This window comes from Xiphophorus hellerii, chromosome 3 (assembly GCF_003331165.1).
Source record: "Xiphophorus hellerii strain 12219 chromosome 3, Xiphophorus_hellerii-4.1, whole genome shotgun sequence".
Lineage (NCBI taxonomy): Eukaryota > Metazoa > Chordata > Actinopteri > Cyprinodontiformes > Poeciliidae > Xiphophorus > Xiphophorus hellerii.
Window position 1 is genome coordinate 16,566,076 of NC_045674.1, and position 15,942 is coordinate 16,582,017.

Genomic DNA, 15,942 nt, shown 5'->3' on the forward strand with positions numbered 1-15,942 from the left:
AATATCAGGCGATAATGGGTTTGTCTTCTGTATGAGTCAATGCCCTGCTCTTCCTGTCTCTGTCAAGCAGGTGAGCTCCCCCATCATTGGTCGGCTCCGTATACAGGCAGGCTGATTAGACAATCATTAGATCCAATAAAACATGATGGTTAACACTCGGGTTAACGTTTGACCAGAGGGATGAAGCTGTTCAGATCGCTCTGAGGTTTGACTCATTTGGTCGCCGCTGTAAGGTAAGTCACTTCTCTCTCCTCTGTCCTCGCTCTCTGTGTCAGTGTTCGGCCTGCTGAAGCTGAACTTCTTTAGGATGTAAATAGAAGAAAACAGAGCTGCTTGATTTGACTTTGGTAGATTATTTGGTACATTTGTCAAGTGTTTTCAGATTATTGCCAGATTACTGTGATCTTGACTTGACTTTGGCGAGGCCGAGAACAAGGCGTTGGCATATATGAACTCCTGCTAATTTGCTTTCGAGTTTGCTTCTTACATGTGCAACTGCATGCATAAAAATGTTGTATTTATCATAATAAATGGTGAATTTTGTGCTGACAGAGACTGTTCAATCGTTGTGCTGAAGATTTAAGAGATAATCTGAAATCCTTGTATTGTGCTGCCATTATAAGTTTCAGTTTCAGAGTGTTAAATCTTCACAACAAATCACTTCCTTATTTGATTTTTATGAAACTGACCCAGATATATATATATATATATATATGTAGATAGGTAGATAGGGTGTAACCAGTGAGGTGAAATGGAACCAATAAACAGACTGATTATTTTTATTAAATCTGATGTTGAGTAGCAGAAACATGTTCAAAAACAAGGATTTTTTTATTTTATTTAGGAGTCTCAGGTGATTGTGCTGATACTAAGTGTGTTGTGAAATGAAAAGGTCATCAGCCAAGAGTCAATGTCACCTTCACTAAATGGGTCGACTTCACTCGACTCCTTCGCCTGCAAGTCCCAGACCAGGGGCTTTACCATCATATTCATATAAAAAAAAATCATTCTAGTAATTACATTCTTATTTTGTTCAGGTTTCTTATTGGCTGTGTTTCTGTAGTCATATATATTTCTATTTGCATTTATTCAAACAGAAATCTACCACAATAAGTGATCTTAACTGAGCTTTTATGCTGTAAATCTGCCAAAGTTTTACAGAAGACAAAACAACCCAGTATTTCAAACTGGGTTATTTTTAATAGAATGAATCCCACATGGATCATTCCTCATCACACTGGTCCAAACATATCCAAATTTAAACTTTATTTTAGCCATTGCAGCAGTATTAAAATAGGACTTCCGACTCTGTAGGGATCTTTAAACAGCCTGTCACAGTTCAACCCTGCAGGATCTGATTTACAGGACAGAAAACCAGCTGGCTTTCAGTTTCTCCTGCAGGGCAGGTCGCTGATTCACCAGGAAGGTGGAGTCTCTGTGAACTTAAAGGTCCCATTCAGCTCAGAGTGTGCACATGTGCAGACTCAAGGACAAATTTCCTTTTGGTGTAGCCGATGTCTTTGTGAATCAGTGACTCATTGTGCTCAAGATAGAAGATAAAATGTGTTTCTTCAGAGTCTTAAATAACCTTAAATGCTTAAATATGGCCAGACATATCAGTAATATGATACATTTTGTTGTTAATTCACTGCTTCTTCTGTCAACATGTTTAAATATAAATGCATAGAATGATGTTTATTCACTCAGTAACTTGTGAATGAGGTAATGAACAAAAGTGCAAGACCCATGATGCAGCACAACAAACAACATGTTTACACCTAAGAATATTTTGTCCCTATAAAGTTGATTAATTTAGTTTTTCTAAATTTAAATCAAAGCGCTCTTGATAGAAGCCCAGATTATCTCCTGTATCATGGAAACCCTTTATTCGAAAAGATTTGACTCTTAAATTTGGATTTCAACAGTTAATCAGGCCTAAATGAACTGTTAGTAACTGTAATGAAGTTTCCTGTAAACATGTAAAAGATGCAGCACTTTGGCAACCTTGGTGTAAAATCCCCAGAGCTGAAAACAGCAACTTCAGCTGTACTAAAGTCATGTGTAACTTGTTTCTGAGCTTAAATAAGTGATTTAAACTCAGCCATTTACACAAATTAAAGTATTTTTAAACAACAAACATGCAGAAACCTGGTAAAGCACTGAGGTACAAGAGATTAGATGCTTTTGGTTGTTTGAAATCCGTTCTGATTTTGTCACTTTTGTTTTTCTTGCTCCTTTCTCCCACCTCGCCTCCTCTTCCTCCTCCTCCGCAGCCTGTGGTAATGACACCCATGGTGCATCTGTTGTTGCTCCCATTCCTGCTCAGCATTGTGAGTACATAGCACCGCCAACTGCTGCCTCTGCCGGCCTTTGATACATATTCATCTCAACCATGAAGCTGTTAACGTGTCTGCAAGCCACTCGATGTGTGTAAATGCTTACATCTGGAGAGTCAGAGGAGCGTTTTAATGTACTGTGGCTATTCTCTGTGAGACGATACACCTTTAAAGGAAACTTTAATCTGCAGTTTGTCTTCAGACTTTGCTCTTCTGCGCTCAACAGGAATGTAGAAATATATCCGCTGTCGAGCATTTTTGGCTCAATAAATAACTGCCCTCAATGTTTGACCAGATTAATGTCGACTCTGTGTGACTTTTAGTTGTACTTTCAGCTCTGCTGTACTTGAGAATGATTGACCCGTCTCTTCATGCTTCGACAGGCTGCAGGGATGGACCTGGAGGAGCTGAAGGGCCCTTTTGTGGACATTTCATTAGATGTGAACGAGGCAACGGCAGTGCCCCATCCGGTGCATCAGGTAATATACACAACGAAGAAGATCTGGGAAGTTTGGATCGTCCAAAAAGTCTTCGTAGGAAACCAGAGTTACATAAACTTGAAAAAAAGACAAAATACCAAATACTGAAACTGAGAGTTTCTGTTTTTTATTGTAATTATTATTCACAAAAGTCTCAAATTGCTTTTCTTTTTAAGTAGTTAGGACATGTAAAGATGTGGTTAATTGATAAACAGGTCAGCATCATGATTGGTTATGAAAAGCGAATAGAAAAAAACCCAAATACTTAAAGAACAAAGTTTGTAAAATGTTGAACAAAACCGTTTTGTTTGTTGCCAATAACAATGCATTTTAAATGTATTCACACCCCTTGAACTTTTTCATATTTTACTCACATTACAGCTACAAGCTTCGATGTATTTCAGTGGAACGTTGTGTGACAGACCAACAGAAATAGTGGCAAATAATTTTGAAGTGGAAGAAAAACAATCCATGTTTTTTATTTTATTTAGACAAACAAGATCTGCCAATTGTGATGTGCATTTGTATTAAGACTTCTTTACTCTGCAAACGGCCAAATCCAGCGAAACAAAATCCTGTCTTAAGTAATTTCTCTGACTGTGTGGAATAAAGATCTCTCTATAAACCCATCTGGTCTGTGAAGTTCCCAGAGAATATTAATGAACAAACAGCATCATGAAGACCAAGGAATACTGCAGACAAGTCAGGGAGAAAGTTATGGAGGAGTCTGATGTAAGATGATACAAGGATTGAGTCCTGTTCAGGAAAACGTTAAGATATTTTCAGTTTGTTTTTTCAACATGAAGAGAAGCCAGAGTACCAAGCGTCCTTGAGTTATTCTGGTGAATTAACTCTATTTTGGTTGTTTTTGCAGTTGAGGGCCAACTTAGCATTGAGTCATACCCTTTTTTTTTTTTTTTTTTTTACCAATCACCATGTTTGTACTTTTTATTTCCTCTATATTTAGTCCTTCCCCAATTTATCTCCAACCACTTTCAACTTGTAAACATGCTGCATTCAAAGCACCTCGTCAGTGGAAGCTCTTTAGCTTGAGCTTTTTTTGCTTTTTTTCCCCTTCAACCTATTTCTTAGAAGTGATGTGAGAAACGTAGAAAGTGAAAGCAAACCTATTTTTCCTGTTTTTTTAAATGTATTTCATGTTAGAAATAGATTTTCAGATGTACAAAGTATAATTTTTTGCTCTATTACCGATTTTACAGTGAAAACACATTTAATTGCACCCATGGTAAAAATGTTTTAGACGACTAACATGGAGCTTTAGGGATTTGTTTTTACGTTATTTACCGTCTCTGTTTGTCGTGACAAGATAAACTTTGATCATTGTCAAAATAGCTATTTTTATTCTCATTTTCCGACTCGTAAAATTCAGCACATACAGTATTTACCTTAACTTTCTGTTATATTTACACATCTTTTCCATTTTTTAAGTGCTCCTGAGACAAATGGGCCTCTGCTTTGACACATATTTATACCCCAGAAAAAGAAAGGAGAAAGTTGTGTATTAGTAAGGAAAGGTTTTCCTATAACCTCTGATCTTATTTAAACTCCTGTAACATGGGATTTTTTTTTTGTTCCACTAAATAAATGTAATCAAATTAAAGGTCGGGTTTAAAAAGATTTTTGCAATCTCATTATGCCGCTCCAATAAAAAGTTTTGCACAGCTTTTTTAGTGGTGAATAAAATGTGACAGGGAGCAAAAAGAACTGTAAACCTCTAAAATCACAAGTTAATAGCACAAATCCAACACAGAAAGTTATAAGGCCTTAACTGGGAGAAGAATTACATAAGTCATAATTTACGTTTTCTTGTAACCTATTGAATAAGCTGAAAAAGTCACACTCTGTGGTCTCTGTAGTATGTTTTATACATTTAAGAACAAAGAGAGACATATATCATTGTATTAAGTCTTATCTTTGTTCTCCTGTCTTTCCCATTTTCCACTGTATAGTTTCAGGTCCCTGCAGGTGTTACTAGTTTCAAGATGAGCGGAGAAGGCTTGGACATCTTTAAAATGTCCAACGACGGCTGGCTTTACCTGGAGAAACCTCTCGACTGGTCTAAGGGCACCCACTACACGTTCACCGTAATAAGCTCTGTCTTTTATTCATGCTTCAAAAACTCATGATTTGTGGTGGAAATGCAACTCCTGTTCATGAGCAGCATTGTGTGCGTTTACATCCAGGTGGAGGCAATGGGAGATGAGGATGTAGTGGCTGGCCCAGTAACTGTGACCATAAATGTTTTGGACGTAAACAACAACGCTCCACGGTTCAATCAGGAGGTCTACACAGCTGTGATTCGGGAGAGGAGAAAACCAGGTGAGCTTCATGTGACTCTTCATCAGAGGATATCTAGTTTCTTCTGCTGCTGAAGAGCTGTTATTTTTATGCATATTTCAGACACTTAATAATTTTCAAAATATACCAACAAAGTATTTTTGTACAGGCTCTTGTTTTACTTCAGTAGATTGATCAGCTCGCCTAAATAAAGCCTATTGTAATCCATAAATATCTAATATGATACAAATTCTAAACATAAGAAAATGTGTTTTAACGTTGATTTTCTTCTTTACAGTCTTTAATAAGGTCCAGATTTGTTGAGATAAGGGCTAATAATTATCCTGTCCATAAATTTGCTCACTTTAGCTGTGAATCTCTCTATTATTTTTACCTATTTTGTTTTATTTTGAAATTATGAAGCCAGCTAGGAGTCAAACATACCAGTTATTTATTTATTTAAGAATTTATGACCATTTTTGTAGGCCCACCTTTGATCCAGGCCCTGTTTTAAATTACTCTTGTCAACCTTTCTCTGTAATATAAGCATAACTCCGGTTCTGTTTGTCTCTTCAGATGTCCCCTTCGTCCAAGTGTCTGCAACCGACCAGGACGACCCCACAACTCCAAACGCTCGTCTGCGCTACAGCCTGCACAGCCAGTTCCCCAACAGCAACAACATCTTCCTGTTCCAGATCGACCCCGAAACCGGAGAGATCTCCACCAATAAAGAGGGTAAAATAAAATTCATCCTCACACATGAGCACAGACCTGAGGCCCGGCAAAGCTGAGCAAGGTTCACCATCTGTGGGGGAATCTGTAATCTGTCCTCTCTCCCTGTAATCCATCAGAATAGCAGCAGTGTAAATCCAGATTACACAGATCATCCTGTCCACCCAAGATTAATGCTGATTGGAGGCAGATTTCCTGAATCTGTCGCATGATGTTGACTCTTACTAATTTAAATTTGCCAGAAACTGTACAGTTTTAAATTTGTGCATCTCAGTTTAAATATTGATAATCGATATTTAATCAGTGTCTCTTTCAACAGGAGAAGAAATGCTGAAGGCCAAACCAGGAATCCAGTTTTCCAGGGGAGAAGAGCGGAGCATCGATTCACTGGAACGAAAGTTTAACGACTACTGTCCAGGACAGAAGATCCCATATGAACAAAATCCATTCTTCAGCTGCGTAGCGACACAAGGTTTGTTCCCTGAAATCCCAGATGCTCTCACTATTTTGGGCCTAAAGATTATCAGCTAACACCTGTTACTTTGATACACTTTGATTCAAGTTTACCAAAATGTGGATAATTGGGTGTTAATCTGAGCTCAGTCAGGGAGACAAGTTAATATCACCAAATTCAATGTTTTGAGGGGTTTTTTGCACCCTTGAACACTTTTAGTGGAATATAAAGCGTTTCTAATCTTAGTTTTCTTCTTGCTGGTTAGAGATGAAGAGGCGTAACTTGGACCCTCTGGAGGATCCCGACTACGTCCTGTTTGTCCGTGTTCAGGATCTGGACGGAGCCACAGAGACGGGTCTGAGTTCAATTGCCAAAGTTTACATTATTGTGCAGCCCAACCTGTGGGTCAACCCTGGACCATTAAGTATTGAGGAGAACTTAAAAGGAGATTATCCTCGTGTTATTGCTAAGGTCAGCTGGAACAGAACACATAAATATAAAACAATCTCACTAATTCTACTCTAAAGGCAGATCCTGACTCTCATCCTCTGCTTTGTTTCTGCATCCAGGTCCAGTCTAATGACCCTGATGCGGGCTACTCGTTAGTGCAGAAGGAGCGAGAACTCAGGTTCCCTTTCCAGATTAAAGAAAATGGAGAAATACTTCTGACAGAGGAGCTGGACAGAGAGCAGAAAGACATGGTAGAAAACAGAGCCGTGACAATACTCCTTAACAACGTGGATTAGAAAAGCTCTAACATTCCTCACTCTGCTCTTGTTTCAGTACATTTTAGTTGTATTTGCAAAAGACTCCAATGACATTGAGGTGGACCCACCCATGGAGATTCAAGTTCTGGTGAAGGACGTGAATGACAATGAGCCTGTGTGTAAAGAAGAGGAAACTGAAATGGAGATCCAGGAGAATGAGCCAATAGGTAAGTTGTGATTATTACATAACACTTCCACAAAACACCAAAAATGGGGCAGCTGCAGCAAATTTTATTCATCTCGCTATTTCCCCAGCCAGGTTTTTGTCATAACAAACTAAAACTAAAATAACATACACCCATGTGTATGTATTAGTACATACTCAAGGATGATTGACAGCGCTAAGACCCTCCTCCTGTGATGGAGAGGTGTTTATTCAGATGACAGCAGGTTCATCTGACAGAGGAGCTGGACAGAGAGCAGAAAGACTCTCTGTCTTCAAAGACAGAGAGTCTTTAAAGAAAGAGAGCAGAAAGACTCTGATTTCTGTCTGAAATCAGATCAGAAATCTGATTTCACAAATCAGATTTCTGATTTGTGAAATCAGATGAGCTTGATTTTTTCCCACAGATTGTCTGTTTAAAGGCATAGTGATAGTTTCAACAAATATGTAAAAACCTTTTTTTTTTTTTTGCATATAAAAGTTACATAAAGCAGCTTTAATTGGTCAGCATATCTATTTAGGAGCACCTTCGGGGCCCTTTTAAGACCAAGTTTCTGAATTACTCTGATTGTTTTTATCTTTTGTTTCAGGCAGCGAAGTGGGAAGGCTTGTGGCCCACGACAACGACCAACCAGAAACTATAAATTCTTTACTGACTTACACTATCATCTCTCAAGATCCATCCAGCTCACCTGACAGCTTCTCTATCGACCAAACCAATGGAAGAATCCAGGCGTTGCGCTTGCTTCAGCGTAGAGAACAGAATATTTACAACTTAGACGTCAAAGTCAGCGACTCAGGTAAGCCTCAGCCCTTTTACAAACACATCTTAAGGTAAACTTTAGGAGAGCTTTATTTTTTAATGAATTCCTGCACCCAGAATTGAGCACCATCTGCAAGGTGATCATCAAGGTTATCGGCGTGAACAACGAGGAGCCCGTGTTTGAGAAGAACTATGTGAGCGCAGCGATCATTGTTTCGTTTTGGTGGAGCTGTTTGGATGATGTTCTCACTGAGTGTGTTTTCTGTGTGAAGTACGGAAACCACAGTCTGGCGGAGGACGCTGAGGTGGGCACCACGGTGCTGACCATCAAAGCCACAGACACAGACGAGCCCGACACTGGCAGCTCCTACATCATGTTCGACATCTCCAACGGAAACGACGGAGACGTCTTCAGTGTGGAAACTGACGGCAAAGGAGTTGGCTATGTCGTCATTGCAAAGGTGAAATATCTACACACATCTGCGCACTTACAATACATTTTTGTACTGGTTTCTTTTCCCTATCTGTAGTATTTCTTTGTTTAACAATAATTAGGTAATTAAAGGGGTAAGTCATTGTTTCCTTCTAGGAAGATGTGATCATAGCTGATTGGATTTCTAATGGATTTAGGTCTGAGGAACAAGATGATGGTTGTTTTTGTGTCTGGTGAACTTTTTATGTTTATGGTTCATTAGGAATCTTAAAGCAATCCTCTCCAGCAAGGTCAGCAGAACTTTGAGGGGATAAAGAGGCCCGAAACCTCATGGATTCTCCATTCTACCTTACAATGTGCATTTGTTTCATGGTAAACCCAGTGTGAACTGTTTGCTGCTAAAAAGCTCGATCTTAGTTTTATCTGACCAAAACATTTGATCCCAGTAGAGTATAGCAAAATACATGTTTACGTTTGAGATGGTAGGACAGAAAAAGTTTTGTTTTCTGGCATTGCTTCCTAAAAATATGTTGTTAAGGAGACTTTGGGGCGCTATGGTAAGGTAAGGTAAAGATTATTTTATTTATAAAGTACAAAACAGAAGAAAAGCAACAGAAAAACAAAACAACAACAAAAGTACTTCACAATTATAACCTAGCAGGAGTTTCTATAAGGAATAAGGATAAGTAATCCACAATTTATAAACTGTGGATTATAAATTTAAACAATTTATATACTAGTAGGAGTTTGTATAGATCTACTTTCAGGATTACATTATGTTAATGCTATAAAAGTACAATTTCCAAAAGAAAACAATAGTTTTTACCATGAGTGCCTCAAAATGCAGATGGTACTGTCTCGGCTAATATAACCCTAAAATCCCTGCTTTTAAATTAAATATAATACATTTATTATATTTGATGGTTACTCCCTTAATATATATTTTTTGCCACATCTCTGATGGAAATCTTTTCTTAAAAAAGCCTAAACTTGAAGATTTGCTGTAAATAATATTTAAGTAGTTGAAATCTTAACGCTGTTTTTTAATGTAAAAGGTAGAACGTCTGCATTTAAAAGTTAACATACCAATGACTTATTGTGAATAAAAAAAAACAATGTCCACCTGTTTGATCCAGTCTCTCTAAGCAGTTTGTTTTCTGCCTCCACAGCCTCTGGACTTCGAGTCCCATTCCACCTTTGACCTCCAGATCGATGCTCGTAACACAGAGCCGCTGAGGAAAGGTGTGGAATACACCAGCAAATCCACCGCCACCCTGACCGTGACCGTCAACGATGTGGATGAGGCCCCAGAGTTCATGATGAACTTCATGGATGTCGTCGTACCAGAAAACTTCACAAAGGGATCAGTGCTGTTGAAAATAAACGCAAAAGACCCAGAAGGGAAAGAGATCAGGTAAAGAGAGCTCAGCTGTTTCTCTCAAATCTGCTTTAGACGTTATAATGTTTCATTTTCGGCATTGCATCAAAGAGGAAATTAACATTCAAAGAGGAACACAAGATGCAGGATGGAAAGGCTGCTTTAATCTTGAGATGCTTTTATAGTTTGTTTTTACCCTAAATTACGTCTAAAGAGGCAATCTCACAAATACCTTGTTTTATTTTCTAACTAAATTCGGAAATTTTCTTCCCCTCAAGTCTAATACATTTAGCCGAAGTTGCTAAATCTACCCACTGTTTTCTGAGTACATTAAGCTTAGGACAGCAGACAACAGAAACATATCACTGAAATCTATCACTAGAGCTTGAATGTCGGCTTGTTGATTTGTTGAAGAAAACTACAGATTATTTTTGTGCACCACTGCTGCACAGGTCACAAGTTCAGAGTGAGTGTTTATCACAGTTGAGCTGTGGTTTCAAGCAGCCGCTGATGGTTGTGTGTTTGTGTGCAGCTTTAAGCTGGACGGCGATGATAAGGGCTGGCTGGAGATCAATCCTGCCACTGGAGAGATCAAGACCAAAACCAAGATGGACAGAGAGACAATGGAGACCTTTGTTGTCACTGTCACGGCCTTCGAGAAGAGTGAGTGGAGGCAAAATAGCAGCAAATTACTGTGAAACCTAGATCTGAGGACTGGTAGAGAATTTAATTTAGTCGTTTTCCAAGTCTGGATGATCATGAGAGAACCTAAACATAGCATAGAAATATGCTTAGGTGCCACATTATATCCTTAACACAAAATAAAATTAATGATATCTGAAAATAAAGCGTCTTTACTGTGATTTATAGTTGAATCACTCATCCTGCACTTTCAGAAACTCTTTCAGAAATAAAAAACAAATGGTCATTTTACTGCTTTTTCAACCTCTTTGGGTTTTAAACGTCTGTGTTTCTTATTCTGAAGCCAAACAAAGTACTGAATAAAAAAATGGTACAAACTTACAAACTTAAAAAAAATACTGTATAATGTTGATGAATCCAGTCCAGATTTGACAAGTCTAAATGTTAAAGATTTTGGTATAGATGTGCAATCCTCCATTTCTGGACTCAATCGAATATTTAAGGCCTAAACACTGTCTTAAAAGTATGAGCCGTAAAGATCAAGTCTGCCCTGCATTAAGTAAACATGGATCAAGCATTTGTTTGTCTTCATGTCCATGTTAGTGTTGTCCCTGATTTGCCTCCACAGACAATCCTGCCCAGTCCTCTGAGCGCGCCGTCCACGTCCGGCTGCTGGATGTCAACGACAACGTTCCCAAACTAACAAAGAACGATGACTTCATCTGCATGCAGAACATCAAACCCCTCATCATCGAGGCTAACGACGGTGATGCAGACCCCTTCTCTGGTCCTTTTGATTTCGTCTTGACAAAGAAATCCCCCAACTGGAAGTTGACGAAACGTGATGGTACGCTTGTTTAATAAAAACAAAAGGATGATCCAGAGACGTGGTTTTCTTGACTCAGATTTTGCTGACCTGGTTCTGTGCAGATTCCTCCGCTCAGCTGCAGTTGACCAAAAAACCCCTGAAGGAGGGAACGTACTCTCTTCAGATCACCGTTAAAGACAGAGCAGGGATGGGCATCCCAAACGCTTTTGAGGGTAACTTATTTGTTTAAATTGTCTTCAAACTTAACCTCATTTTTCTCCTTTTCTTTTTTGGAGAGCTCTTTTTCTGTTGAGTTCTTGTACCTGATGAATAATGACGGCAAATTGCAGCATGTTGCCTAAAAGTGAAGAACGTGGACACATAAAGGACAGAACGACTTCAATTCAGGCAAAAATGATGCTTCACTCCATGTCTCCTCTCTGCTTTCCAGTGAAAATATGCAACTGTACAACCTTCGGCTACTGCTACACCCCACCACACGGAAAGAGCTTCAAACCTCCGATGGGAGTCACCATCGGGATCTTAGTCGGCGTTCTGGGATTTTGTGGTAAGTCAGACATAAAGTTGAAAGCAGAGGTTTAGACATACTACAAAAAGAAAAAGCTTTTTTCTCTCTCTGCATGATATTAAATCAGACTAAACTTTATTAAAGGGGCAGCATTCTGTAAAGTTGACTTTTTTCTTTTTTTCTTTTATTAGCTTTACATCATGCTATATTGTTATTCCCACATCAAAAACATACCTGGAGTGCTGCCTTGATTTTTTTCGTGCATGTTTGAGAAATACTTTAATCTCCATGGCAACCATTCATCTGTGCAAAACGCCTGGGTGGACCTAGAGCTACCTTATCCTCAAAGTTGCAGTTTCCAAGCTCTCACTTCACAGAGCAGCCCTCCCCTACAACTCCCCCACTCAGCTCCTTCAGACTAGCCAGCAGCAATTAGCAAACACCGGGTGGAATTGCTGAGCTCATTAAATGAGCTACTTCACAAAACAATTTGTTAAAGGTTTAATAGAGGAGTGATGTTGTGATGATTTACTGAAGGTAGAGTTTCAGAAAGAGCAAGAGTTTCTTAAAGAGACAGAAGCCCAATTTCAAGCCATTAAATATCAAAGTCAAATTTCTTTTAAGTGATATTTGATATATGAAGCTCTGGAAAACATTAAGAGACTCCACTGCACTGAACCGCATTGAAAACCTCCTGATTATTCCACCAAATATTGATTTCTGACCTCTTCCTGAGTTGAAACATCAGTATTGTTGTTTCTAAATGAATATGAACTTGTTTTCTTTGCATTATTTGAGGTATGAAAGCTCTGCATCTTTTTCGTTATTTTGACCATTTCTCATTTTCTGCTAATAAATATTAAATTTTTACTTGGAATTTCGGAGACATGTTTTCAGTAGTTCATAGAATAAAAGAACAATGTAACATGATCAGAGAAGCTGATCATTTTAAGCGGTCTCTTATTTGTTTCCAGAGCTGTATGTTGCATTTTTATAACAATTGAAGGTAACATAGTTACTTGATTGTGCAGTAAAATGGCACCATGTGACTGAAAAACACATAACACTGCCCCTTTAGAATAGTATTTTTTTTATTTCCTTTAGTGTTTGGTGAAATTCTTTTGAAACTCCATGATTCCGTTTTTAACATTTTGGGTTACCCGTCCACAAGCTTCTAATAATAGTTACGTTTTGTCCCATTCCTCCTGACTGAAGCGCTGAAACTGAGTCAGGTTTGAAAAATAACTTTTTTGCGTCTACATTTTTCTGCTTCAACTGACTACATGTTTACTCTCGTTGCAGCTGTCATCTTCATCATAGCGGTAAAGCGCTCAAGTAGAAACAACAACAATCAACCAGAGGACGGGGAGCGGAAACCCATGATGTAGAGACAAGAGTATATGTTTTATTTATATACAGAAAGTATCACAAATTATCTTAGAGGAGTTTTGCAAGCCGTACAACATACACACAACCCGTTTTCTCTTCCCTAACCTGCCTGAAAACTGTGAGCATGCATCTTGTTTTCGTCTTCCTGTGAGACGGTTTAGTCTTTATTGTTTGGGTGTTTCACTAAGTGAGATGTGATTTAACATCCAGTTCATCCATATTTATTTTCGATAAGCATCCTTGCTGGTAAGTAAACTAAGAGAATTACATATAGAAATGTAAGAAAATCCCTTTATTCACTTTCAAGTTTTCTGATTTATTTTAGTTTATTTTCATGCAAACGTTTTATGAGTGGAGTCTGATTATTAGGTGCAGTGCAGACTAAAGTCACTCTGGCCAGCTGAGCGTTCTCACAGCTTGTTGACTTAATGTATTAAAATGGCTTTCTCAGAGCGCCTCATTAGCAGTTTCATCGTTTCAAATGATTTAATATGTTTTTTTTTTCCTCCCAGGCCCAGCGTCTGTTGGTGTTAAGTAACATGCAAATGAACAGTTTTTGGATTGTTTTTGTAAAGTGCAGCTTCCCAATAAACAGAAACCTGGGATCTACTTTGGTTTTCACTGGATTTTTTCTGTTTCTGCTGCTCAGCGTCAGGAAAGACGCGTGTTGCTGCAGGTGATGGGGTGACATAACAAACATCCACTCTTCACCTTGATTTACACGTCTCCTCTGTGATTTCTTCGTCGTAGATTTTACTCTGCGTTTACAGTCGGTGTTGTTGCATCCCCTCCTCCTTCTGCTTGCCAGTCTGTCGCTAAGCATGCGAGGCCGCGGCGCAGCCTCGCAGAGTGATGCTCTGAGTCATCTCTTTGACAGTGGGAGACGGGCCACAGATTGTCAGCTGTGCTGAAAGGAAGATGGCATGATTGTGGTCTTTTACGCAGCACAAAGAGGCCCCCGACACACATGCAAGTGAGGGTTGAGACGGGGGCCCACATGTGCTTCCACGAACAGGCGCCCACTCCCAGCCATGTGTCACGTGTGAGTCGGTGAGCTGCCTGCTGTGGGATCCAGAAGCCAAAGGACGGAGCCACGACCCGCTGTTTATGTCTGCAGTCCATCTGTATCTGAGCAACACTTCTCCACAACAGAGGTGCGTGGAGAAGTTGAAAGGTTGAGGATCAGCAGCATGGAAGTGGATGAAAGACAGAGTAAACGACCTGATGGATGAACCGCCTCTTCCTATCAGATCTCACCCACACTCTCACAGACGTGCAGCCATATTGTCCTTCAGCCGTTTAGTCACCACCAGAGAGGACATTTGTCCAAATATAGAAACTCTGTTGATCTTAGATTTTAGAACTGATTTTTCATTTCATAGCTGCTTAGATTAGGGCTTAATAGGACTGCGTTGCAGGTTAAAAGTTGCAATTTTGTCAACAGTAAGCTTGCAATAAAGCAAACAATCCAGGAACAGTGAACAGTCATGCAGTTATATACTGTAATACCTGCAGCTAAGTTAATTTATTTGTACTTCATCAATAATATTTATGCCAATTATTCTATCTCATCAAGTATTACCCAGATTACATTTTGTCACCTCTGAAAAGCTGAGATCTGCATAACTGCAATATAAAACTATACAGGAACAAGTCTTTCACACAAATCTCAACTAACTACTGTCAATGGGCTTTTTGTCGTTTGTTATCTTTAGGTAGATCTAACAACTAAAACGAAAGAATAAAATATCGCAAGATTTAACAGAGGGAGGAGTTTCATTCTGGTGCTCTGAATCTGTTTAACCTATTAATGAATAGTTTGGGATATTTTAGGAAGAAAATTAAAAGAGCAATCCTGAAAAAGAAAAAGAACTAATAAAATAGGATAAGTAAGAAATTAGCCGTTATATATATATATATACTGTATATACACTGCTCAAAAAAATAAAGGGAACACTTCAACAGGTGTTTAACACTTAAAGTGTTCCCTTTATTTTTTGAGCAATATATATATAGTAGTAGTGAGCTCTATTAAGAGTTACTACATCGACATGTTAGTTACTATATAACTATTTCAATGACTTACTGTGTTATAACCTTAATTTAGCTCCATCGGTAAAGTCTATTTAACTAACTACATCTTAACAGGAATATTTTAGCCACGAATATAATAGTTTTATGTGAAAAAAAGTCATTGGGAGTCATATTCGCTTCTCCGCTTCCTATTGGTCGACAGCGTATGTGGTTATGTAAACCACACACTGATTCAATATTTTCGTCTTTAGTGACTGGTTTAGTTTAATTTCCCGCAACATACCAATATCGAAGCGCCATAAAATAAATTTACCACCGTCTCTGTTTCTGACGTAGCTTTAAAATGATGTTAAAACTTGTGAACCGTGAGTCAAATGGAGGTCTGCCTGGAAGACACGGTTTCCTCCCCAGATTTGTGGCATCGCTTCTCGGCCTTTTGGCTCAGATCATGCGTAATTTCTGTTCTTATCAGTTTAATATCTGATAGTCTCCGCTTCGGGGACCACATATTAAATTGATTTTTGGAACAAGGAGCAGTACGAAGGGCTTGCTCTGTACTCTCCACGCATCATCCTGGTATTGCAGTATATCCAGGTATGGTGCACATTTCTTACCTTGTTAAATGAAAACTAATGAAACTAATAAATGAAGCTTTGTGTATTTTCAACTGTTTCCAATTACTCGTCAAAGCTGATAACTTCTTAAAAATATATAAACGAAACATGGAGAAAATATTC

At 38.7% G+C, this 15,942-nt stretch overlaps 1 protein-coding gene and 1 non-coding gene across 2 annotated transcripts; both read left to right on the forward strand.

Annotated features, from left to right (window-relative positions):
• Positions 1-173: 173 nt before the first annotated feature.
• On the forward strand, positions 174-13,780 carry cdh17 (cadherin 17, LI cadherin (liver-intestine)). Its single transcript, XM_032559201.1, has 19 exons — positions 174-233; positions 2,274-2,330; positions 2,720-2,815; positions 4,786-4,920; positions 5,020-5,155; positions 5,690-5,848; positions 6,165-6,317; positions 6,565-6,770; positions 6,869-7,000; positions 7,083-7,233; positions 7,820-8,029; positions 8,110-8,186; positions 8,265-8,453; positions 9,595-9,839; positions 10,336-10,466; positions 11,074-11,292; positions 11,376-11,486; positions 11,705-11,821; positions 13,085-13,780. The coding sequence occupies exons 2-19, from the start codon at positions 2,283-2,285 to the stop codon at positions 13,168-13,170; spliced, it is 2,601 nt and encodes an 866-aa protein (XP_032415092.1). The 5' UTR covers positions 174-233; positions 2,274-2,282; the 3' UTR covers positions 13,171-13,780.
• A 1,845-nt stretch (positions 13,781-15,625) lies between these two features.
• Positions 15,626-15,815, forward strand: LOC116717964 (U2 spliceosomal RNA). The gene has a single exon (XR_004338853.1). It is a non-coding gene; the product is annotated as a U2 spliceosomal RNA (small nuclear RNA).
• Positions 15,816-15,942: the final 127 nt, after the last annotated feature.

Excerpts from the sequence above, each read along its gene's own strand:
- cdh17 (XM_032559201.1), top strand. The coding sequence starts at position 2,283 with ATGACACCCATGGTGCATCTGTTGTTGCTCCCATTCCTGCTCAGCATT. Across the intron at positions 6,771-6,868 it reads ATCCTCGTGTTATTGCTAAG|GTCCAGTCTAATGACCCTGA; the intron begins GTCAGCTGGAAC and ends TTCTGCATCCAG. Across the intron at positions 7,001-7,082 it reads ACAGAGAGCAGAAAGACATG|TACATTTTAGTTGTATTTGC; the intron begins GTAGAAAACAGA and ends CTCTTGTTTCAG.